Source organism: Barbus barbus (genome assembly GCF_936440315.1).
Source record: "Barbus barbus genome assembly, chromosome: 13".
NCBI lineage: Eukaryota > Metazoa > Chordata > Actinopteri > Cypriniformes > Cyprinidae > Barbus > Barbus barbus.
Window position 1 is genome coordinate 5,022,054 of NC_136741.1, and position 25,228 is coordinate 5,047,281.

The 25,228-nt window shown below is 35.8% G+C and overlaps 2 protein-coding genes across 2 annotated transcripts in view; one reads left to right on the top strand and one right to left on the bottom strand.

Annotated features, from left to right (window-relative positions):
• Nucleotides 1-1,459: 1,459 nt before the first annotated feature.
• LOC306878997 (claudin-10-like) lies at nucleotides 1,460-3,941 on the bottom strand (the record flags this gene model as incomplete). Its single annotated transcript, XM_079431647.1, has 5 exons — nucleotides 1,460-1,604; nucleotides 2,120-2,218; nucleotides 2,306-2,387; nucleotides 2,500-2,661; nucleotides 3,722-3,941. 5 exons carry the CDS (start codon nucleotides 3,939-3,941, stop codon nucleotides 1,460-1,462), a joined length of 708 nt encoding a protein of 235 aa, XP_079287773.1.
• Nucleotides 3,942-8,856: 4,915 nt separating this feature from the next.
• Nucleotides 8,857-25,228, top strand: part of LOC306879026 (ATP-binding cassette sub-family C member 4-like) — a 38,703-nt gene continuing 22,331 nt past the window's right edge. The window contains exons 1-12 of the mRNA XM_079431697.1: nucleotides 8,857-9,077; nucleotides 10,750-10,860; nucleotides 13,837-13,957; nucleotides 15,969-16,193; nucleotides 16,508-16,597; nucleotides 18,589-18,752; nucleotides 19,844-19,969; nucleotides 20,868-21,117; nucleotides 23,243-23,350; nucleotides 23,812-23,901; nucleotides 24,012-24,203; nucleotides 24,814-24,908. Coding sequence (XP_079287823.1) covers nucleotides 8,992-9,077; nucleotides 10,750-10,860; nucleotides 13,837-13,957; nucleotides 15,969-16,193; nucleotides 16,508-16,597; nucleotides 18,589-18,752; nucleotides 19,844-19,969; nucleotides 20,868-21,117; nucleotides 23,243-23,350; nucleotides 23,812-23,901; nucleotides 24,012-24,203; nucleotides 24,814-24,908 — 1,658 coding nt within the window. The 5' untranslated portion in view covers nucleotides 8,857-8,991. The remainder of the gene's footprint in view (nucleotides 9,078-10,749; nucleotides 10,861-13,836; nucleotides 13,958-15,968; nucleotides 16,194-16,507; nucleotides 16,598-18,588; nucleotides 18,753-19,843; nucleotides 19,970-20,867; nucleotides 21,118-23,242; nucleotides 23,351-23,811; nucleotides 23,902-24,011; nucleotides 24,204-24,813; nucleotides 24,909-25,228) is intronic.

Here is a 25,228-nt window from a genome sequence, read left to right on the forward strand (position 1 = left end):
CAAAAGAATCAAAAGAAAATCATATTAATTATATGGAGAATAAAGGAAATGAGGACTATTCACGGGACCATTACCATCTACTTAGTTGTGAAATGAACTTGTAGTGCAGATCAGAAGGCTAATTTGCTAAATTGTTACATAAGGCCTCGATCTGTCAAGCAAGAAAACACCCTTCTGATTTAGTACTTGTTAATTTCAACTGACATTTTTAAAAAGAAGTCTATAGGAAACGTCTAAAAACTGAACATTAGTGAGCACATAAATTATTCTCTTAAATTAAAAGCATTACAACACTCCCATAATGTACATGAAGACCTCAGACGCTAAAACCTCTAAGTCCATCTGAGATTGTTCTGAGACACTTCCTTTAAATGAACATTTTTATCAGGCTCCTATGTTTTGGTTCAGTAATTTCACTTTAATGACAAAGAAATGGTTATTAGTCAGTTATTGAATGCCTTGTTTAAAAAAATATAGGAAAAAATGATATTTTAATAGAACAGTCATTTTTAACAGTCATTACTCCAGTCTTCAGTGTCACGTGATCCTTCAGAACTCAAAAACTTTATTATCATTATTGTATTGAAAAGAATTGTGCTGCTTAGAATTTTTGTGGAAACCATGATACATTTTTTTTCTCACGATTCTTTGATGAATAGAAAAGAACAGCATTTATTTGAATGTTTGTAACATTATAATTGTCTACAATTTAAGGATATTTTTCTGAATAGAAGTATTAATTTCTTTAAAAAAAGTAATGTATATATCAAAAAATATTTAAAACAATAATTGCAGTATTTATGGAAATGTTCATTTGTCTGTGGTCTCGGGATGAATACAAATCCCCCAAATTTTGACGCACAAGTCCAAGACAATAATGGCCTTTATTATGTCATAAAATACTTTAAAACCTTACAAAGACACTGAACACTTGTTTAAGGAAGAATCTGACAGAACAGGAAGCCTCTGCCAGCCTGCAGCGGCCCACGGAAGCTCTAAAACCCGGGTCAGAGTCTAGAGTTTCCACTGATCACGAGGTGAGGAGAGACTCCAGAGTTCCGAATCCAGACAGCATGTTCCTCTGGTCAGTGAAGTGCAGCTGTTCTCCCTATCCTCTCTGTCATCAGTTCACCGGACTTCATTCAAAGTCCCAAGTGAGGAAATCTGGCAACTTTTATCACTTTGTCAGACCTGAAAAGTTTGCTTGAGGTTTCTTAGGCAAAATGTGTTTTCCTGACAAAAATATCTATGCTGCAATGTTTTGTTTATAGGCATATCTCGTTAAAAAACCTCTGAAAATAATCTCTGGATTCACCCATATTTATAATATATAACATTTACCTCTGTGCAGTCTTCTCAATGCCTCGAATGTTCTTCATTCAAGGATTTGTTTGATAGTTGACTTTACACAGTGTGACTTCACTTGTTATTATTTTCAGCTTTACTGAGGAAGCTGAAGTCAAACATATGCATTCCTGCCAAACCGCCTGCCAGAGAAGCTCTGGTCTGGAGGGTCTTTCTGAGGAGTCTCAGGGTTTCTGCCCTTCTTTGTGATCTTGGTTTGTGTTGATATGAAGGACGTGGTGCCGTTGTAGGAGTACTCCCTGCCAGAGAGTCAGAGAATGATTTCAACCCATTACAGCCAGTGGTGGTATTAAGTAAAACTATTAAAATAAGGACTTAAATGTTGCCTGGGCAACTAACTGAAAAATTAAGTTGAAGTACTAAAATGATTAAAACTAACACTGACATAAAAACAAATCAAAATTTACATAGAAATAAATTTCAAAGACATTTAAAGACTACTAAAAATGACAAAATCACTTGAGTTATTAAAACCTGAGCTAAAATAAAAAACAAAAAATATAAAAATTCTAAGTCGCAAAAATACACAAAACTACATACAGCTGTATTAAGAATACGTTAAATTACTTAAATTAAAATCCTAATTAAACTTAAAGTTAAATTACATGGATGAGCCAAATAAGATATGTTGACATGTAGGCAAAACAGTTCATTTGTTGTTAATATTTTAGGTTGCTGGCATGAAAATTGCTAATTATATGATCTCTTTAAAACAAGTGACATAGTATATAAGTGGATAATCTAAGAATCAGACCTGAATCCCTCTGCCATGGAAAAGCAAAAGATAAATCCTCCAAGAATGCTGAGAACAGATCCTGCCCAGCCAATGAAGAGCGCCGCGCCGAGTTCAAATCTAAAAGCAGACACGTAGAAGACTTGTGTCCGTAATAATCTGGATCGGGATTCATACTAGCAATTGCAAGAATGTTACAAAACTTACTTCTGTTTCACAAATAAGGGATCAAAGAACTCTGCTGTTATCCGGTGTGCATAGAGAGAGCAGGCGGTCATAGAGCAGATTCCTGCAGAGAGGACAGGTATATCATTACAAGACACTGTCAATCACAGAAACAGGAATTGCAAATGCTTTAAAAAAAAAACATGAAGCCATGACTTAGGTCAGGCAACATTTACCACTGAGAATAAAGTGTAGTCCACATAGACAGGTGATCCTGGCTTTGGTGGTCTCTGATCCCCCTATTTTAGTACACTTCATGCCCACTAGTGCCAGGATAGCTCCAAAAAATCCCAAACACACAGCTGAGATCATCAGTCCACGACACACCTGGATATAAGCTGCAGGAACACGAAAGCAGAAGCCATATATAATCAAAAATGACAATAAATTATAAAATTATAATCATAAATAATTATAAATTATTACTCCAAACCTGTTATTATAAATGTATAATAATTAATAATATATAATTTTCGATATAATCATATAATTTTAATTATTTATATATAAATATATATGAATGAAAAATAATATTTTATGTATTATGTATTATCATTTTCAGCCCATTACTACTGAGACCAACACATTGCATTGTGCAAATAAATGCCATAATCACATTCACCTGAATGACACAGAATACATACTGAACACACGTTCTCAGGGATGCAGCAAAAAAAATGTACTTCTTTTTGGAATTCATCTTGATGCTGCTAGTGGTGCATAAATCACAAACTTCACCTTTAGATGAGTATAGCATCTTTCACTGAACTCTCCAGTTAGCCGTCAAGATCACATCAAAAATATGCACAGCTTCAAACATGGCAATTATGCATTAAAATCATTTAAATGCATCAGCTGTTCAACTACCTGCTTTTGCACGGCACCCTGAGGGAACAGTTCTCTTTAAAGCTTTCTTCTGTTTGTGGGTGAGCCATTCAGACATAATTAAGCCAATGCTTGGTTATTAAACCCTGTTTTCATACTTGCCTTGAGATACAAATTCCTGCAGGGAAATAGACTTTGAGACAAACTGAATCATTTTGCATTTTTTTAGCACTTAAATAGAGACTTGGTTCTTCGTTGCATTCTTAAACTGGTGTCAGCATGCATTAAGCACAATTTTAGCACAATAAACGCTCTGTTTAAATGGTCAAGTGATCGGTTTGGCTTCAGTTTGTTTGTGTTGTGGAAGCTTCTGCCAAAACAGCATTAGGGCAATCCAACACCATGCTACTCTATTCCGAACAATTAGACATTTTCACTCTCTGGAAGAAGGAAAAAGGACTGACAAACGATCAGCAGTTTTCATAAACACACACACACACACACACACATTCAGATCATTACTCAGAAAAGAACTAAAAAGTCAACAAATGTTTGAAGAAAGCAATAAAATACCATCCAGTGCAAGCATAGAAGGAAAGTCCTTGCAGTTGGAGACTCCGGTTGAATCTGTAACGCACGTCTTCCAGAGATTGGACCAAAATGTTGCTGTGGTGATGACTGTCCCGTCCACTGACGACACTTTCCAGTAGTCAGTCGGGAGTGTGGAGGAGATCAGAATCCATCCGGATATGGTGAAAAGGAAGGCAACAATCTCTGTTGTCATATTACCCATTTTCCCACATTGTGTTAAAGTGAAATAGAAAGAAAGGTCTGGTCAAGGCAGGTATCAGTAATTTAGTAAGGCGTGCTCAGACTGATCTGTCTGTTGATGGGTCGCCCCTCAAAGTTGCTTTATATTCAGCAGGGAGGGCTCTGGCTACTAACCTTTTCAACAGCTGACCAATAGCCTTTTGTTTTCACATTAACTACCCACAACACCACACACACTCGCACACACGCACCCACCCAAACATCACTCCGCAAGAATCATTTTGAGTGAGTCGGCAAAGATGCTGGAGGTCAGGAGGTGAGTACATTAAAGATGGCTGTTATTGGAAGGGCCTGAAAAGCCTCCAGCAGATATTGGTGAAAAGTGTTCAGATAAGAGTCTGGTGTGAGAGATGTCATTTTGCATATAGGATTCATTCGAACCAGTGATATTCTTGGTATTACTGGGATACTATTATAGTTTCTGTTAATAAGAGCTGGGGGCTGAAAACTTTTTGAATTTGAAGATCAGGGTAAATTTAACTTATTTTGTCTTTTGGGATACATGTAAGTATCTTCTGTAGCTTCTGAAGGGCAGTACTCAATTAAAAAATATTATATTTAGGCAAAATAAAAGTATGTAATAATATGTAAGCATCAGGTTTTGACTTCCACCCCTATTCATGTTTGTGCATTTGTCCTAACAAAATAGTTTTATAATATAGTTTGCACATAGTGTGAGAGTAAGAGTGCCTCAAGAACTGGAGAGTGTGAGAGTGCATGTAAAATATCCACACTGTCTAAAATTTCCGACAGGCTTCCTGTGTGCTCACTTAACCTTGAGCTTAAAATAACAGATCTTCACTTTAGTAAAATGTCATGGTTGTTTTCCTGCTGCTTGATAAAAAAAGACATATTTGTCAAGAATATTTAAAGGCTAAATGTTTTTGTATGAGTTTGAGTGCATGTTTGTGTAACCAGAAGGCACCGGTAAGCGGAGGTCAGGCAGGTCTTCCTGCTGGTTCTCAGTCTCAGATCCTGTTAATGGTTTCCCTCCGTCCCCCCAGAGGGAGTTACAAAACATAACCTGATCTGACCAAAACATGAGGCTTCTTCTTCAGTCAACAGCTGCTCGCCTCAGCCAAGAACACATAAATTACAATTATGTAACGTTTCAGGTAGTATCAGTTACATTGATAATTTAATTTAATAACTTATTAGGTCAATATAACAACAATGTCATATCAGGACCATAATGAAACCTATACAAAATGACTAGGCTACAAAAATAACCAAACTAGATTATTTACATATTTTAAAGAAACTGGCACAAAAGTTGGTAACATGGTGTTAGGGTGTTTTGGGGATATTTAATTGGGGTTAAATTTTTAAAAACACACTAGAAGTACATCGAAATGAAGTGCGTGATGGGGGCTTTCGAGCTTTGTGAAGTTTCGAAAACCTTTGCGAATCTTTTACTTTAACATTTTTTTATCAAAATGCTTTTCTTTTACTGCTAAAGTGACATGATTTCAGTAAACAGGGCTTCATTATGTCGTAACTGTTTTGAAATTTCAGTTTCAATTAGGGGGCGATCTCAGGGAAGTGTCTATATGTTGTTACCTGATCTCGGATCAGTTTTGTGTGTGTATCTAAAATGCTTTCAAGCCCTGCCAATCGGATCTCATAAGAAAACGTAACTATTTTACGAGCTGCCAATTTTGCATGAATTCATACAATGTGATTTGTACAAGAACGTACAATTTTATTTTTAACCTAATCATCAAGCAAATCATACAAAAAATACGAATGAGATTGTCCAAATTAATTAGAGACTAGCCACCAATCAACCAAAATGTAAAGTAGTTGCTCATTGCCATGAGAGCGAGTTGGCCCTATAACCACGACTCAATTGTTTTGCAGGTGAGCTGTTGCTGAGTGATACAAGGTCAGCGAGAACGTCAAACAAAATATCTGCCACCATAGCAACTACATAGATTCCCTCGAGGAGATCCCTGTGCTGAGGCAAATTAAACACGTGTATCATATCCAACGTGCAATTATGTTGTTGCAAATGACATTTGTGAAATTAATCTTGCCATATGAAATGGAGAAAGTGGCAGTTTTATGATTGCAGAATAATTCAGATGGGGCAGATTGAAGCATGCTGACTGAGGTATGCAGTTATTCATCGTCAGGAAGCGTAAAGGTCACAAACCTCACATCACCATGACGTAAGACTTCGAATTCTTAAATAAATATGAAAGACTTTAATGAGTCACACAAAGCTATTTTTGCATGGCAGATAGAGCCCCTGCGGTTAACGGTTAGCGGTTAACTCCATGACGACATTCCTAGGAAATTTGATTGAAAAAACTTAACATGACAGTACATGCTTATGTGCAATGCAGCACACAAATTTGAGTTTTGCAACCTTGAAATAAATCATTTGGGATGCTCAGACAGAGGTTAAAGGAATATTCACCCAAAAATGAACATTTGCTAGAAATGTACTCACCCTCAGGCCATGCAAGATGTGGATGAGTTTGTTTCTTTATCAGAACAGATTTGTAGAAATTTAGCTTTAAATCATTTGTTCGCCAATGGATCCTCTGCAGTGAATGGGTGCCGTCAGAATGAGAGTCCAAACAGCTGATAAAAACATCACAATAAACCACAAGTAATCCACACAAACCCAGTCCATCAGGTAATGTCTTGTGAAGCAAAAAGCTGTGTGTTTGTATGAAACAAATCCATAAGGGGATTTAAACAGTTTTTTCTGACCAAAATATGAGTCCATAAACCATAATAACACTTCCTCCAGTGAAACAGTCCATCCTCTGTTGTCCTCTCACATCAAAATCCACTGACATATTTCAGTTTTGGACTGTTTTCACTTGTAAATAGTGTTTGATCTGTGCATAGTTCTCTCCTGATTCAGACAAGACATCGTTTTCACTGGAGAAAAGAATCACTATTACAGAGCACTCAAATTTTAGCAAAAGTTTAAGTTAAAAATGTCTTAATGGTGGATTTGTTTCTTATAAACACACAGCTTTTCACTTCACAAGATGCTAGTTGATGGACAGGAGAGGTGTGGATTATTTGTGGATTATAATGTTTTTTCAGCTTCTCATTCTGACGGCACCCATTCACTGCATAGGATCCATTGGTTAAAAAGTGATTTAAAGCTAAATTTCTTCAAATCTTTTCTATAAACTCATCTACATTATAAATGGCCTGAGGGTGAGTAAATTTTCAGCAAATTTTCATTTTTGGGTGAACTATTGCCTTTAACGGTTGGCCTCTTACAGTCGATATGTGAAAAATGAAATCTGTTTTAGAGTTTAAATTATGGCTCAATTTATTTATTTTTAATCTGACCTAGAATAAAACATTTGCCTGTGAGAATAGAAAGGAATCATAAGCATGCTGTGTTTTCAAACACTGGAATGAACATTTGGTGTCCGACTGAGCACAAATTCTTTTATAATAACCGAAATGCCGCTGATCCATGTTTTATTGCTTTTTTCTCTATTGAGTCAGTTTTCCAGCAGAAATATGTAATCCTTTACTGGAACTTGGCCTTTGGTGTAAAGTTCACATTTAAGATGTTTAGCAAATTAGTAATGACTCAACAGTCAGGCTTTGTTTGTAATACACAATGACATGGAAGTCAATCATTCCTGATGTACAGCTGTAACTCCTCCTTGCTGATAACGCTTGCATGATTCTTGGAGGCTACAGACAAGGGCCTTCCTTCTCACGTGTGTGTATGTGTGTGTGGGTCTGTGTCTGTCAGCATTACCTTTATCAGTGTAGCGGCCACCTGCTCTGTCTCATTGTGGCTCTCTCATCTTCTGTCCTTTCAGTGCTTTATTAAATCCAAGAAAGAGAGACAGACAGAGGAAGGAAGAGGAAGAATGAACATACAGTGCCTGTTGCAGTATGTGTTTCTCGAGAATGAGATTAATGTGTTAATTGTGTCAGACTCATAACATATTTAAACATATTTAAAATTCACCAAAAAATGCGAATAAACTGTTCTTTTAAAGTCTTTAATGAATCTCTTGATCTAGTTCACAAATGAATGTTTTTATTTTACAGAAAACATTTTGGTCTTTTCTTTTTGTACTTTTATGGTGCCCACAGTTCCTATTTATCGCTATTGTATGGAAAACATCAACCAACATTATTCATAATGTTGTATTTAATGTAAGGGAAAAGGTCACACGGTTTTGGAACAATATAAAAATAAGTCCATTTAATTTGGAAAAAATTCTATATATTTAAAAGGAACGATTTGTTTTCTGTAACTTTCTTGTTTTTCTCTTTTTAAAGATGATTGCTTCCAGCACACTGCATGAGTGGGTTGTGTATGCAGAGCTAATAAAGAACAGATGGTAGACAAGAAGCCTCCTCACCCAGAAGTACCTTCAATGCACAATTACACAATCAAAGCTACAAATAAACATTTATTTCTCTCATTTGTCAGAATAGTCCATCATAATCTTCTTAATACTTAAAAAAAATGCATTCTTCAATTCTTAAGCAACTTCACCTCACTGGAAATCTGCTGTTTCATCCTTACGTGCTCACGTGCAAATCCTAGTATGGTGCAGAGCCACTGTTTCTCAATGGTGAAGGTCTGGCTCATGAATATTAATGACCCAAGAGCTGGTGAGCTCCTGAATATTAATTAGGTCCCTTGACTCAACACTCAAAGAGGGTTACCAAGCAACGTAACTAGACTCTAATTAATAATCATACAATAGATCTTCACCATAGTAGGATTCGTAATCTCGTTAGTTTTTTTTAAAGGTGCGCTTGAAGGATGTAAACGTCTTGCCTATTAGCCCCCACAGAGCCAATCACGTGTGACCCAAGGATAGTCGAGCCAATGGGTGATCAGTCAGGGGCGGGGCTTACGCCTTGCGTTCACAGTAGGAAATGAAGGGCTTACCTAAAGCCTGTATTTGCCGACATGTGCATGTTAGAAAGTTACACAACATTTTATAAGGTTAATGTCTCGCACTGATCGCAGGTTATGCGTGTCCGGCTGAACTGCAGGTAGGATGGCCATCGATATGGAGCCAATAAAGAAAGATGCGAAGAGCAACCCGTCCGCCACGGCTAATCTCTTCTCGCAGATATTTTTCTGGTAAGTTTTTTTATGCCTCTATAACGTTACAGGAGGAAGAGAGGAGGGGGACACTTGCATGATCATAAATGTGTTTTCCCTCTGAAATTAAAAGCCTTTATTAAAGAATTTTCGTCATTTGTACATTGTGTGAAACTAAAGCCTTATTTAGAGGATTTTAGGTGTCTTTCCATCAGTTGTGTATCTGATCCAGTGCTTTGTTAAATGAGGAAAGCTGGTCCTGTTCATCCTACACTTCTGCAGCAAATATGACACTGGAGATTTCCAGTTTTTTTTCCTGGTATTTACACAGGGTCTGACACGATTTTTGAACATTCCCTTTCTTAGTTTTATACATTTCTGAGACTTTTTTTTTTTTACGAAAAATTCAATGTATTTTTTTTTTTTTGTAATCTTATTTGAATGTGATCTTTATTTTAAATATCTTGAAAAGAATTAATCGTTATTTTTGTATGAACTTTTCAAACATTTTTTCAAGGTTAAGCCATTTATTTATTTATTTATTTGAGTCATGCATATCAAAAGAGGCTACTCTGTTTGACCAAAACAAATCATGTGTTTTCATAAACAAGTAAAATATTTTTAATGTAATGACATTGTTTTCTTGTCACGTGACGGGACAAAATATGACCTCTTGATTTTGGTTACACCACACTGACTTTGATTTGAAGGGTGAAAAAATAAACGATTTTATTATATTGCAAAAATTGAAGTAATTTTTCAGGTTTTTCTGACGATCGATAAAAATTTGACAATTCTTTACAAAAAGAATTGTCTCTTTATTTAATCATATTTGAATTTAATCATTTTAATTATTTATTAAAGTTTTTGAAAAGAATTAAGCTTAATCACTATTTTTTTAATTAAGTTTTCAAACCCTTTTCAAGGTTATATGTATTTGAGTCGTGCATATCAAAAGGATTTTTTTAGGGGACTAATCTGTTTGACCTAAACAAATCATGCATTTTCATAAACAAGTAAAAATATTAGATTTTTTTAAAAATGTAATGACATTGTTTTCTTGTCACAGGACAAAAAATGATTTCTTGCTTTTTGGTTACACGACCACACTAACTTTGATTTGAAGGGTAAAGTAAAAAAAAAAAAAAAATTATCATAAAGCAAAACTTTTCCCCTGTTTTCCGTGCCAAACAAGACATTTTTCAGGAATTTCTGATTTAACCATCTCTTAACCGTTACACCACCTACAGTAGGTATTATTGACATTAATCTGAAAATATTCAAAACTGGTTTTAATTCAGAAATAAAAAATAATGTTTATCGCAGCATTCATTTTATTGTCACATATTAATGTTTTATTATTAATATTTTATGTTGTTATTCAATATTATTTTATTAATTCATGTTATGGTCCCATATGCAAATCCAGCGTTTTGGCTTTAATGTCAGAGGGGTTTTTAGGTTTTGTTTTCCAACCCTTGACTCTCAGGAACACTTGATAGAAGAGAGCATCTGTTACTGTCATTTTAAAGAGATACCTACCTGCATGTATATATGTTTGTTTAGTTTAATTACTTTAACTGCCATGAAACATGTGGCTTGTACACTTCAGACGGCTGTCATCACTCATCAATAATTCAGCATCCTTTGACATGCACATTTAAAGAGTTCTATTGACCAAATCCTCTTTTCTCTTCTCGCTTGACATCAGCTGGCTGAACCCTCTTTTCCGTATCGGATCCAAGAGAAGACTTGAAGAAGATGACATGTATAAAGTGCTTCCAGAGGATGGGTCCAAGAGACTCGGAGAGGAACTGCAGAGGTGAGTGAGCCGCTGGGAATAAACCGACTAATCAACAGGCTGTTCTCAAACAAACCCTCAGAGTATTTATTGTGAAATATGAGAACGCAGGATAGTGCGGTTCCCATTAGCTGTTGGGAAGGAGATGGCCCATACCAGTTTGTGCATTATGCAATGTTAAGTTCTTTTGAAAATCTCTGTAATCATTCATACATTAACAATGTATGCAAACGGAAAAGAAGGAATGAGTTAAGTCTGGTTTAGTATTCCTAGAAGGAGCTGTGGTTGGGCACGTGGGACCCGAGAACGCTGATCCTGGTGGTGTGGATTAAGATCAGGCGCGGTAACCCAGGAAACTGTATATTCAAAATCCACAAGGGTGTCTCATGAGAAGTGTCCTTGTAGGCAAAATATGCTGTATGTTTGCTTGGATAGTCTACCAGGTGAAAATCAAAGTCCGATCACTTACGTAAGCTTTTCCAGCCACACGAATAGATTATGAGCACAAAAGTTAGATATTAAAATTGTAATATTTAGGGTTGGGGGTCACTGATAATCTGTGGAGCCAGAACAGAAGGGCAGATCATTTGGAAGGTTCTACTGTTGCTATTACAGGAGCAGAAGTTTTGGCAGAGGGTACAGACAGCAGAGCGTGAGGGAGCGCGAGGATAACCGTCTGACTGGTTTTCCTACTCACTTTCGTTTTGTAGCATACAGGAAGTTACCCTGAAATTAAAGCAACAGACTACTCATTATGTAAACAAGCTCTACTGAACGTACTACTCTTTTGAAAAAGTACTTAAAAGTAGCTAATTAAAAGTAATACTGTGTGTGTGTGTGTGTGTGTGTGTGTGTGTGTTTGTGTGTGTGTGTGTGTGTACAGGTTTATATGTCCTGGTGGGGACTTAAAGCTGAATACACACAGACTCATGGTGACTCGTGTAACGGTGGGGACCTAAATTGAGGTTCCCATGGGTACAAAAGCTTATAAATCATACAGAAGAGTTTTTTTGAGAAAATAAAAATGCACAAAGTTTCCTGTATTGGGTAGGTTTAGGTGTAGGGTGATAGAAAATACGGTTTGTACAGTATAAAAATCATTACGCCTATGGAGAATCCCTACAAGGATAGCTGACCAGGTGTGTGTGTCTAAGTATTTATATGGCACAAAAACAAAGAAATCCAAAGACAAAGAACAAAAGACTAAAAGTAAATATTCTACTATTTTGTAAAATAATTTATATTTTAAAAATGTTATTTAAATTTATATATTACTGCAAAAAGGTACTACCGACATCACTTTATCTAAAACTGATTTAATGCCCTTGAGTTGACTGTGCATCTTATTTGTCTATAGTTGAAACTTGAAGTCAACATGAAATCAAATTAACTTTAACTTTAAAGGAACTTTAATACAGTCATTCTTGTCTTATTGCAAGCAGTTTTCATTTTTCACATTGTCTTTGTAAACTTTGATTTAAATACAGTTGGTCTGAAAAGTCTTGGCTTCTAGGCAATGCAGCCTTTTGGATAATGGATAAAGCATTTCGGTGTTTGGTTAAACACCAAATAACATTTAAACATTGTTTAGACTACTTTTGCCAAGCTTGCCAATAGTTTTCCCAATTATTTGATTTATTTATTGATTGTTATTACATCATATTTATCTATCCCACTAATTATCATATAATAAAACATTAAATACAGAAAGAAAAGCCTCCTCAAAAGGGTAATTTCCTCTACTTCATCTATTAACATTACATTTATGCATTTGGCAGACACTTTTTTGCACTGCATTTAAAGTATACATTTTTATCAGTTCATGTATTCCCTGGTATTCAAAACCAATGAATGGTCCCTTTTTACAATCCAGTAAATTCCCAGTTACTTAAAAAGTGTCAAGTTTGATCTTTATCAACTTTTATTTTTCTAATTGAACATCCTATTTTTCTCAGAAATATGTATTATTGCTTTGCGCAAAATGGGTCACTTCAGTATTAATAAATATTTTTGCAATCCAAGATTTCATGGTTATTTGTTATTTTAGTCTTTTTGCAAATAAAACGCATTGTAACATAAAGATCGTTGCTTTCTATGATTAGCCTATTATGCAGACACTTGTTTTTTTCTTCACCTTGAGGTTTTATTGCATAGGAACAGATAAGCAGATAAATCATTCGCTGACCCGCTGTACAACGGAGAAAACCACTGATAATCAGCAGTCTCCTGCAAAGTTTTTATCTCCAGCCGTTAAAGCATGGAAGTGCATGACAGTGAACACAATCCTGTCATTCATTAAAAAGGACCTCCACACACAGCGTTTCTCCAGCCTCTAATCATGCACTTTACAATGGATCAGTGCTGGTTCATTTAGCACAGAGCTCTGGGATATGACACTAATTAGTGAAGCTTTTATTGCGATCAGTTGCATGGAACGCAAAGGCTGAGGCGTAAACACAAATGTTCTGCCTTGAAGTAAACTGTTATTTGCAGATGTTTACTGCCGGATGTTACTGCTGGAAAACATCAACTGAAGAGGCTCAGCAGCTGTTTTGAAGAAGCACCTTAGTTGTTTTCCTGATTTGGCTAAAATGCTTTAGTTTCTGCTCAGGGTTTGTTTCATGTGCCTTTTCTGCTGTACATTTATATATCATGTTGTTTACAACATATACTCTTGTGACCTGTTCACCAGGTGGCCCTTGTGGTCCAGGACTGTTCCTTATTTGGTCCATACTTTTTATCCTTTGAAGGTGTGTAATAAATAATCAAGATTTATCAATCAAAAAAGCCAACACAAAATGTCTTCATAGAGAAATCTAAAAGTGTTAACAAGTTTTTCTGTACATTGAAGTCATCATGTGTCATCATGTTTTATGTGAGATAACACAATGTGGGTAATAAAGGAGGATTATAATTGTTTTATGATATCCTATTTCTCTCTGTGTCAGCATAATTTATTAAGCCTTACTCATATTTTTCTTTTTCCCACACTCATAGCTACTGGGACCAAGAAGTGGAAAAAGCAACCAAAGAACTCAGGACACCCAAACTCACCAAAGCCATTATCAGATGCTACTGGAGATCCTATGCAGTACTGGGAGTGTTCACTCTTATAGAGGTATGTTCGGATCCAGGACTTTGCATGTTTTTAATGTGGTAAACAAAGTGAAGGCAGTGAATCTCCAATCTAGTTAACTAATAAGTCAAACCAAAACCAAAACCATTGATGGCTGAATGATAAAGCACATTATATAAGTTCTGTTGATGATTCACTGTCTTAACATGCATCACCTGAAGTGTTGTTTAAACAAAAGCATCACATGTACTCAGTTTTAAGAGTGCTTATAGAAGATTTTATTAGGATTTAGGTGAAACGCATTCAACAAGATCCAAGAGAAATGGTGGTCAGAAACCCCCTGTCCCAGGGGTCTAGAAACCAACTGGAAGATGCTGTCATAGCCTGATGTCCTTCTAGGAAACTACTGGATGCTGTATTTCATTAGATTGTCTGATGGAAAAATGCTGCCTGGACATTCTGCAAAATATGTCCTTCTTTGTTTTACAGAATTACATGAGGATGCCAAATTTCAAATTTTGTCAAATTTCTTTAATAAGGGAATGCACATGAAAAGGTGTTATACACGAGTGGATGTCTGTGCACTGTTCACCTCACTCGAATGCAATTCTTCATTTCTTGTGATAGTACACTTACAGTGTATCACAAGAAAGTACCAAGAAATATAAAGTAACTACTTGAACTTAATATGGGTTAAGGCTAGGTTTATGGTTAGGTTCAGGATTAGTGCTTAGTTATTATAGAAAGTACATAGCACATATATGCCCCTGTGGAAAACAAGGGACGGTATTTCTTCTTTTCTTTTGATAAAACTATTGTCAGATGCACACTGAAACTCAAAGCCAGGGCTGCCTAAACTCGGTCCTGGAGGGCCGGTGTCCTGCAGACTTTAGCTCCAACTTGCCTCAACACACCTGCTGGGAAGTTTCTAGTATGCCTAGTAAGAACTTGATTAGCTGGTTCAGGTGTGTTTAATTGGGGTTGGAGCTAAACTCTGCAGGACACCGGCCCTCCAGGACCGAGTTTGGGCACCCCTGCTCAAAGGTTTGGCTTCGCTGCAACCAGCCAAAATATAAGCTTGGTTTAACTTGAAGAAAATCTGACAGAATTATATAACTATTTTACAGTAGAATTTAGGGCTGTGCAATTAATCGCATGCGATTCTCATGCGCATCTCGTCAGTAAAGCCGGCTCCGTGATTGGCGGTACATCTCCATCACCTGTTTTCAGATGGAGCGGCAGTTAATACACAGAGCCGTAGTTCACTGACAAGCTACGCAATATCGCGTTCATAATCAAATGCGATTCATCTGCCAAAGTTATAATAATAGTAATACAGTTTAGGGTTAGGGTTAGATTGAACACAATATTTTGTCAATTCCGGACTTTGTTTGCCAAAAATGGAAAGGAATTATTCAAATTTCATTTGATTGCATTTTAAGATTAATTCAGTTGTTAAATTTGTATGCATTCTTTAATGACCATCATTTTTAATAAAAAATACATTTGTATTAAAGGGATAGTTAACCCCCCCCCCCCCCCCCCCCCCCCCCCCCCCATTTACTCACCCTCCACTTCCAAATCTGAGTGAGTTTTTTTCTTCTGTTGAACACAAAAGAAGATATTTTAAAGAATGTGGACAGGTGGACAGGAGCCATTCCATAGTATTTTTTCCATACCATGGAAGTCAATGGCTGCCGTCAACATAATTTATTCAAATGTTAATAAATTACTACATTTTGAAAGTTTTATGATTTCAGTTGATTAGATATCCACTTTGATTATCAGAATTTTAATAAACCGTTAAAACAAATTCCAGAAAAATGTAAACATGGATTTTGGAAAACAATAAAACAGAATTTGGGATTTTACTTGCCTACATGGAAAACAGGACTATTAAAAAATGCTACCACAATTTCCTCATATAATAAAGACAAGGGTGTTTTTAGGAATGTGAACGTCTAATCCATTCAGCCTCATATTGTTCTTACAAGTACAAAATATCAATTATTTCACATTGTTATTATCTGATGTTTCTTCTTCCCCGTTATAGGAGGTGATTAAAGTCATTCAACCAGTGTTTTTGGGAAAACTCATTCAGTATTTTGAGAGATACGACCCCAATAACATGCCAGCGTTGTATGAAGCTTATGGATATGCAGCAGGCGTCTCTCTCTCCACTCTGGGTCTGGCGTTACTCCACCACCTCTACTTTTACCACGTCCAAAGAGCTGGCATGAAAATCCGCATTGCAATGTGTCACATGATCTACAGGAAGGTTAGATTTACTGAAAAAAACCCAAAAAACTTGCTTTTCCAGAAAAAAAGTTCTGAGGAGATTCCAAGTTACCGTGATAATACCAGGATTATTAATAAGTACCATATTTGTATAACATGATGTTTACATGGGAATCTGAGGTTCTGTCTTTTTTTTCAAGTGTGTCACATCTCTCTCTCTCTCCGTCTCTTTTAATAAAGTGTCTGTAGTAGATATGAGCAATTTTTATGAGCAATTTTATTATTTTTTGGCTTGGCTGAGGGCAATTCCTTATGTTATTTCCCACAAACCTTTTGAATTGTTTCTTCTTTTAGGCGTTGTGCCTTAGTAACACAGCCATGGGCCAGACAACCACCGGGCAGATTGTTAACCTTTTGTCAAATGATGTCAACAAGTTCGACGAGGTAGGAAATTTCCAGAACTTCTTTGTCTTCCTCTTAAGTGTTATAGTCACCGGTTGTCAATTTCCTGTTTTTGAAGCAGGTCACTCACAGCTTTTTTTTTAAAAAATGGGATTAAACGTGTTGCTTCTTTAGTCAGGTGTAGTTCATTTTCCAGTTATAATAGCCAAAGGCAGCACAAGCGAGTTACCGTAAAGGGCTTGTGTTATTGAGTAACAGATTGGCCAGCGTTCAGAGTACCAGGAGAGGTAGGAGTAGCCATTTGTGCGTTTACGATCTGACTTCGGGTTATTGGGAAATTAAAATGATTAGTTAAACATTTGAAACTGTTTTAATGTGTTGTGGTTTCTAACTCACCCATTAGTCTCCAGCAGTTGAGTTCTTATCATTATGTGATGGATGGCTGTGTGTTATGTAACATTACTTTAACACAGCTCGGTAAACACATGACATAATTTCAAACCATGTTCATACTATCTGAGCAGTTATTCTGTGTATTTGTAGTAGGAATGTCATTGTTCTACATCTGTCCTCGGAGGCGTTTCTCATGCATTTACCAGCAGACATCAAAGGGGCTCTGTGAAGAATTACAGGAAGTTTTTGTTCAGCCCAAGTTACCCGAAATTAGAACTCTGAAGTTTAAGATCCTTTTTTGAAGATTCTAAAAATAATCTCTTGTGCTGTTTGTAATGTGATATTACTAAAGCAGTACACCATGTCCCAAGTACTACTCTAATTGTCTCATGAACTATATAACATGCTACATCATGGTTTTGTGCTACTATGTAGGCTAAGAGCTTATTAAATGATCGCTGATGATGGAATCCAGATGTTGGTTTTATTTCAAAAATTAGCATTTTATATAATCTAAACTTCAAACCTGATATACTAAATAAAAACCACACAATTGTTGGTGGTTAATACTTTTATACTTGTGTAATCAGCTAAAAACACATCTCTTCCGTCTTTATTTGACCCTCTAACTCTCTATTCTATTTCTATTCTTAGAACTTGTCCCTTTTAGACTTGCACTCTATTCATTTACTGCTTGTTTTCTTTTTCTTTTTTAAACTAACAGTAGCTTTTCTAATCTTTTTGTATTATATCTGTGTTCTTTTTATTTATTATTACAATTAACAAAAGCAAAAAAGGCCTCTAACACTAGCTTGCTGTATTCTTTTTTTTTTTTTTTTTTTCTATGTTTTCTTTTTATTTATTATATAACTTTAAAAAAACCTTGCTACGGGCACTTTAAGCTAACCGAGACTTGCTATAGCACTTGCATATCATTGCTCTTTTGTTGGTTTTTATTGCTTCTATTGTCCTTTTTTGTAAGTCGCTTTGGATAAAAGCGTCTGCTAAATAACTAAAAGCATATATGGTACTCCATGGTTCATGTACTATGATATTTACATGGTAACCCAAGAAACATACACTACTGTTCAAAAGTTTAGGGTCAGTAAGATTAGTTTTTTTGTTCTTTTTAAGAAATTAATGCTTTTATTTAGTAAGAATGGAAAAAAGTGACAGTAAATGCATTTATAATGTTATAAAGATTTCTTTTTAACTTACCTTTCCTTTATTTTTCAAAGAATCCTAAAAAAAAGTATGTTTTCAACATTTATAATAAGAAATGTTTCTTGAGCAGCATATTAGAATGATATGACGACTGGAGTAATGATGCTGAAAATTCAGCTTTTGTCGTCACAAGAATATATTACAAAAATGGTTCATTTAAATTGTAATGATATTTCACAATATTACTGTTTTTACAGTAAAATAATTGCAGCCTTGGTGAGCATAAAAGATATTCAAAACTTTTCAAAAATCTGGTCAACCTCCAGACTTTTGAATAGTTGTGTTTGTACGTGTCTAACAAACGTGGTGTTACTATAGTGCCGCTTCCATACCCTATGGTAATAACATGGCATTTTTTAGTTGGTGAAGTAGTATGATATAATTAACTGTTGATTTGTTCACATCTCTTTTCCCAGGTGACTATTTTTCTTCACTACCTGTGGGTGGGGCCTCTGCAAGCCGCAGCTGTGATTGGTCTCCTTTGGCAAGAGATCGGAGCATCATGCCTTGCGGGCATGGCAGTTTTAATCTTTCTTATGCCACTTCAGACCATGTTTGGGAAACTGTTTTCAAAGTACAGGTACAATCTCAGGATTACTCTGCCTAAAATGTTTTTAAATTGGATCAGGGAAAAGGAATCTTAAGAATCTGAAAGGTTTAATCACAATCACAAGACGCTCTTCATGTCATGGTGAATAGTGTCAAGTAGGCTTCAGGCTTCAAGTAGGCTTTATTCTTAAATAAAAGATTTACGTAATCTAGAAATAATTAATAGCTCAAAATAACTGTTCAAGAGCTTGAAGAACTTTGCATGCTGAAGATGGTGTATTCTTCTGTTATAGTAGTTATTCTGTCCATAATGGGCTGTTAATCATCTCAACCGTCATCAAACAAGTCATTTATAAGAAATTATTGTGGTGATCAGTCTTGTCGCAGTGCTCAAACATAATAAATCATAGTGACACGTTTAACCACATGCTCTTTCCTTCTGGGGTTATGCATTCTTTCTGCACAAAGTCTGAGATCAGGTTTCAACCTGAATATGATTTATCAATTAGAAACTTTTGTTACATGTATTTGTCAGATTTTCTATTTTTTTTTAACTTTAAAGGAAAAATAATATATACATAATGATTTTAAATTCAAATACTTGAGAGATGAAAGGTGAAATATTCCAGAATTTAAATAAAAATCTGGACTATTTTGCACTTTTACCTGAGAACTTATAAATACCAATTGAATTCAGTTTTGTGTACTTTTTATTTTTACCAACAAGGAAGATAAGTTTTGTAAGTTAGGTCATCATCTGATAGCTTTATTGCGCCATCACCTATAAGAATTTTTATTAAGAATTTTAAAAAGTTTATCCGGGTTAGGGTTACATGTTATATACTTCATGGTTGATCAGGGCCATGTTAAAGGGATAGTTCTCCTTCAGTTGCAGGTCGCCATTGACTTCCATAGTATGGAAAAAAAAACACTATGCAAGTCAATGGGTACCAGCAACTGTAGGTGAACTATCCCTTTAAGATGTTAATTCAAGGACAAAGTTTAAACAAAGATGAGAAACCTGGTTTAAAAAAGTTGCTTTTTTACTACAGCATTACTTTTGTTTTAGAATAGGCTATATATCTCAAAAATGTTCTCTTCTTCTGTCTGTGTCCCTCACAGGAGTAAGACGGCAGCCTTCACTGACAGTAGGATACGCACTATGAATGAGGTGGTGTCTGGTATACGTATAATTAAGATGTACGCTTGGGAAAAGCCATTTGCAGCGCTGGTTAATGATGTACGAAGGTAAATGAAATGGCGTTATTTAATCTGTTTACACTGCTGTAGCTCAGACAAAGGTCAGCAGAATTCTTGACTGAAGATGGCAAATTGCCAAAAAGAATTTATAGCCATTGCATTTATCTTTTGACTAATGCTTGTATTGATTTTATTTTAAAAATCTGTAAAACCTTGAATTGGACAAATTATGATAGAAAACACCTGTGCCATTGAACTATATTTGTTGAGTTAAAAGTAAACACTGACTGTAGAAGACGACTAAAGCATTCCTTGAGGCGATGCTGAGAATGCACTGCAAGCGCAATCCAATGCCATTAACTCGCATGACTAGAATCAGTTGTGTTCTCATTAGGGCTGCACAATTAATCGAATTTCTAATCGCGATTACGATTATGGATATCACGATTACATAATCGCTCAAAGCCGCGATTACAAAAATAAATAAACAATTAAAAATGCCCACTTGCATTATTCTGTGTGCTTAAGAGGTGTTTGCAGCGCAGCGTTTAACAAACTCAAACACACTGGATAAAAGAATAATCGACAATTATGATTTTTGTCATAATCGTGCAGCCCTAGTTCACATACTTTTGTACTGTGGTTCAGGACTTGGGGGAATGTCAGCATCTCAAAAAAAGTAGTTTTAATAATGTTTATCACAGTTTGAAGCCATGAAATCTCAGTTTTATCCTTGCAATGCCACAAACAATGCTTCTTTTAATCTCATCTGTGGTTCTGTTTGTAATGTCTTTTTAACTATGAAAAGACAGAATTAACTTTATTGTGCTAGCCAATCTTGTAAAGTACTACTATGCAAGGCCATCCACCTGTTGGACATAATAATCTTTATGATTCTTGGGCATTAATAGCTAAAATCTCTTTTTTGTTTGTTTGTTTCTTGTAGAAAGGAGATCTCAAAAATCATGAGCAGCTCTTACCTCCGAGGACTGAACATGGCCTCGTTCTTTACAGCAAATAAAATCATCCTGTTTGTGACGTTCACTGTGTACGTTCTGGTGGGCAACAAAATCTCTGCCAGCCGTGTGTTTGTGGCTGTGTCGCTGTACAGCGCCGTCCGCCTCACCGTTACTCTGTTCTTCCCTTCTGCTATCGAGAAAGTGTCCGAGTCTGCCATCAGCATCCGGAGGATCAAGGTACGACCGCCATCATTAGGCCACATCTATTAGGGCTGGGGGATTTCACGATTCGATTCGATTCTCATTCACAAGCTTTCGATTCGATTACCAATTCGATTCGATTCAATATTGATTATTTTGGATATATATCAGGTACAGTACATGCCAAATTTTCTCAATGAAAAAAATCTCTGAACTAATGATGAAAAGAGTAGGTACTACATTATTATAGGTTAAAATTTACTTGTTTGTTAAAATTACACTTAATGAAGTTTTTAAAATAATAAATTTCTACTTCAATTCGTTTTTTAAATATAAACATAATGGTGGCTGTCATAAAACCTTGATGGATTTATTCAACACATAAATGAAACATTGAAGAACAGAAACATTTATAATGAATATGTTCGCCTATATGGTGCATATATTTAGCTAAATGCCCCTCTCTACAGTTTATTTTTCCATCTGACTAATGAGTTTATGGGCACCGAGGTAAATGTGACATTGTTTACAAGACGTTATATTGACGTCTTTGCGTGGCTGTTTGAGCAATTAAATGATACAGGATACAGATTGTAAAGTTGTACTCTTTCTTTTAACTTTCCTTCGTTTAGTCATGTTTCTTTTGTGTTGAAACTGCGGCGTCTGTTGAACTGAGGCGTGCCGCGCAACAGCAATCACTCCACATTAAACAGCACCAAAACGGCGTTTAGCTATTGTTTGAATTCTGCAATACAATGGACAGAATTTTAAATCTGATTTTTTTATATCAAAAGTAACAAAGCACAATGCTTAAAGGCATAGCGATTTATTGCATGGGAGGTGCCCGTCCATTAACTGAAAACAGGCTAGACTAATCGATTCTTGGGATTTAAGAATCGATATCGTTCTGTAAAAATGAGAATCGATTAATATCGAGGTATCTACCATCTATACTATATCTGACTGGATCTGATATTTTTGGACGACCATCTTAACCTGCATTTACATTATACACTTGGTGAAACAACCCAAAGTAGACATACTGACCTGGTAAAGCTTAGGCTGAAAAGGAAGTAAAAATGGAACAATTTGCAATGGACATTGACAAAATGATAAAATTATGTCTCAAAAGACAAAACTTCAGCATGAGTCCACTGGGTTGAGCCACCATTGCTTTTTCAACTGATGTATGAGTCATGTTGACGGAATATCCCATCTGTCTGCTTAAATGGCAGACGCAAAAGCACGTATGCAGATTTATTTCCACATAGGAATGAGCTCTAAACGGATCTGAGAATCCATGCACTTTTTTTTCCTGCTACATGTTCATGGGTCATATCCGATCCGTGCCACTTGGAAGGAAAAATAGGAATTGGATCACTTGAACTGTAATGTAAATGCTAATCTTTGTGAAGTTACAGTGTTCCCACATCTTGGGAAAGCTAAAGTTGTGATTTCCAGGTCTAGGAAAGTCATGGAAATGATTACAGTCTTGAGTAAAAAAATAGTGCATAAAGCATATAATACCGCATACAATAATGCTATATATCTTAATTATATATATATATATATATATATATATATATATATATATAATATATTTCCGAATTCATCAAATGCAGCGAAAAAGGTAAAAGAAGACAGAAACTTACATGTTAGCTATGAGCAAGTTGATGCTCACAAACTCATAATATAAATATACTTACAGAATTTTTATACTTGCATATTTATAATTATGTCATATATCACAAATGTAATAAGCTTTCGATACAAATAAATGAAATGAAAGATGATTTGCCAAGACTAATTACGTATAAATCTCTGGCTCCGCTGGTTGTGCTGAAGTGCTGTAGGTGTCATTTTAGATCTACTCCAAAGTTCCCACTGACACAGCTAATGTTAACGCAAGTCATGAACCTGCAGATTTTGTAATCATGGAGTGTCTGCTTAGAGAGGGGAGCCTTTATATAAAAAGCAGATGATTCATTTTCTGATTTGACCTCACAGTGAATCCACTTCTACTTGTCGCACAGTCCTAATTTGTGTTAACCAAAGAAACTCCAAAGTACTGCGACTAGACTATCAGAGTGTTATTACAGCAGTGTGTAATGGTCTTGTGTTCATGCATCATATGTGTCTGTGGTCTTTCTCTCACATGCAGAAGTTCCTCTTGCTCGATGAGCTTGTGAAATCTCACGTTCCACTTACTCAGGAGGATAAGATAGAGGCGTCTGTGGAGATACAGGATCTCATTTGCTACTGGGACAAGGTGACTGGAGTGTGACAAGGCCCTTGAAAGTACACACACCTTCCCCGAGTTATAATTTTGGAAATGCAGACCTATAAGCTACTATAGTGTCCATCAAGTTCTCTCGAATTTTCCTCAGGGGAAAAAAAGGAAGTGTAATCTGGATGTCCTGTTTCCATGCCAGAAGCATGTTAGCTCAGTTATAGTGTTGCTGGGTTTTTTTTGTCAAAGATAATAGATGTATTAATTAGTGTAGCAATTATTTGAAATATAATTTTGCTGTAACTGTGTAAAAGTCATTGTTGTTACTTTTGATCAATTTAATACAGCCTTGCTGACTAAAAGTATTCATTACTTTCTATCGTACTGATCCTAAACATTTTTAGGGCTTTCAGTAAGTTTTGTTGAAAATAATACCCCCCCCCCCCCCCCCCCCCCTTTTTATATTGAGGTTATTATATATTCTCTCCTGTCTACTTCAGTCTCTAGATGCACCAACATTACAAAACTTGTCATTTACTGTGAAGCCGGGTCAACTTTTGGCTGTTATTGGTCCGGTGGGGGCAGGAAAGGTGAGTCACAATAAGTTAATTCTCTCGTTTCACTTTTCCAGGTTTGCTATTTAAAATAGAAGTGATTATGGCAGCCATGAGTGTTATTAATCTTCACCTCTCTCCTGCAGTCTTCTCTCCTCAGTACTGTTCTGGGGGAGCTTCCAGCAGAAAAGGGTGTGATAAAGGTCAAAGGTGAGCTGACGTATGCCTCCCAGCAGCCTTGGGTTTTTCCAGGAACCATTCGGAGCAACATACTGTTCGGAAAGGAGCTGCAGCCCCAGCGATATGAGAGCGTCCTCAGAGCCTGTGCACTCAAAAGGGTGAGATGTATATTCATTAATTCATCCATCACACTCTTACCTTTCTAATCTTTTCCATATGCTTGTAAATTAAACTCTCAGTAAGATTATTTATTGTTTACTTGGTGTAATTAGGGTTGTCAAATCAATTACATGTGCTGATTACTTAATTTAAATAATCACAAAGTAAGTGCATGCCTTTGCACTACTCTTTAGAAGTCGGTAAGATTTTTAAAATGTTTTGAAAGAAGTTTGTTATGCTCACCAAGGCTACATTTTATCGATCAAATATGCAATAAAAGCAGTAGTATTGTCAAATATTATTACAATTTAAAACAACTATTTTCTATTGTATTATATTTTAAAAAGTGATTTATTTCTGTGATACAATGCTGAATTTTCAGCATTTCTTCAGTGTCACATGATCCTTCGGAAATCATTCTAATATGCTGATTTTCTGCTCAAGAAACATTTCTTGTTATTAATATTGAAAACATTTGTGCTGTTTAATATTTTTTGGAAACCGAGATACATTTTCCAGGATTCTTTGAATAGAAAGTTCAAAAGAACAGCATTTATTAAAAAAAGCGGTAGTGTACTAATACTGTAGTTCTTTCTGTGTTGTATAAAGGACATGGAGTTGCTTCCTGACGGGGATTTGACTGTGATCGGAGACAGAGGAGCAACTCTCAGTGGAGGACAGAAAGCAAGAGTCAACCTGGCCAGGTATCCCAAACTGTTAAACCTTGAAAATTATATTTTTTCATTTTCCAATGTTTTTATACAAATTCAGTAATACAATTGAACTTTAACAGATCAATTATTTTGAGCAAAACAAAAAACTATAAATACATATATATTGTATGTGTATGGGTATATATAGAAGACTGCATCATGGACATGATGAGGTTATAACATATTGTAATGTGTATATAATATGTGACATGGAAATAAATAATTTCTTAATATGCCAACTAGCAAATACTTGCAAATAGGAAGGAATATTTAAGAGCTGTTTTATTGATTTTGTTACATATCTGTTACTG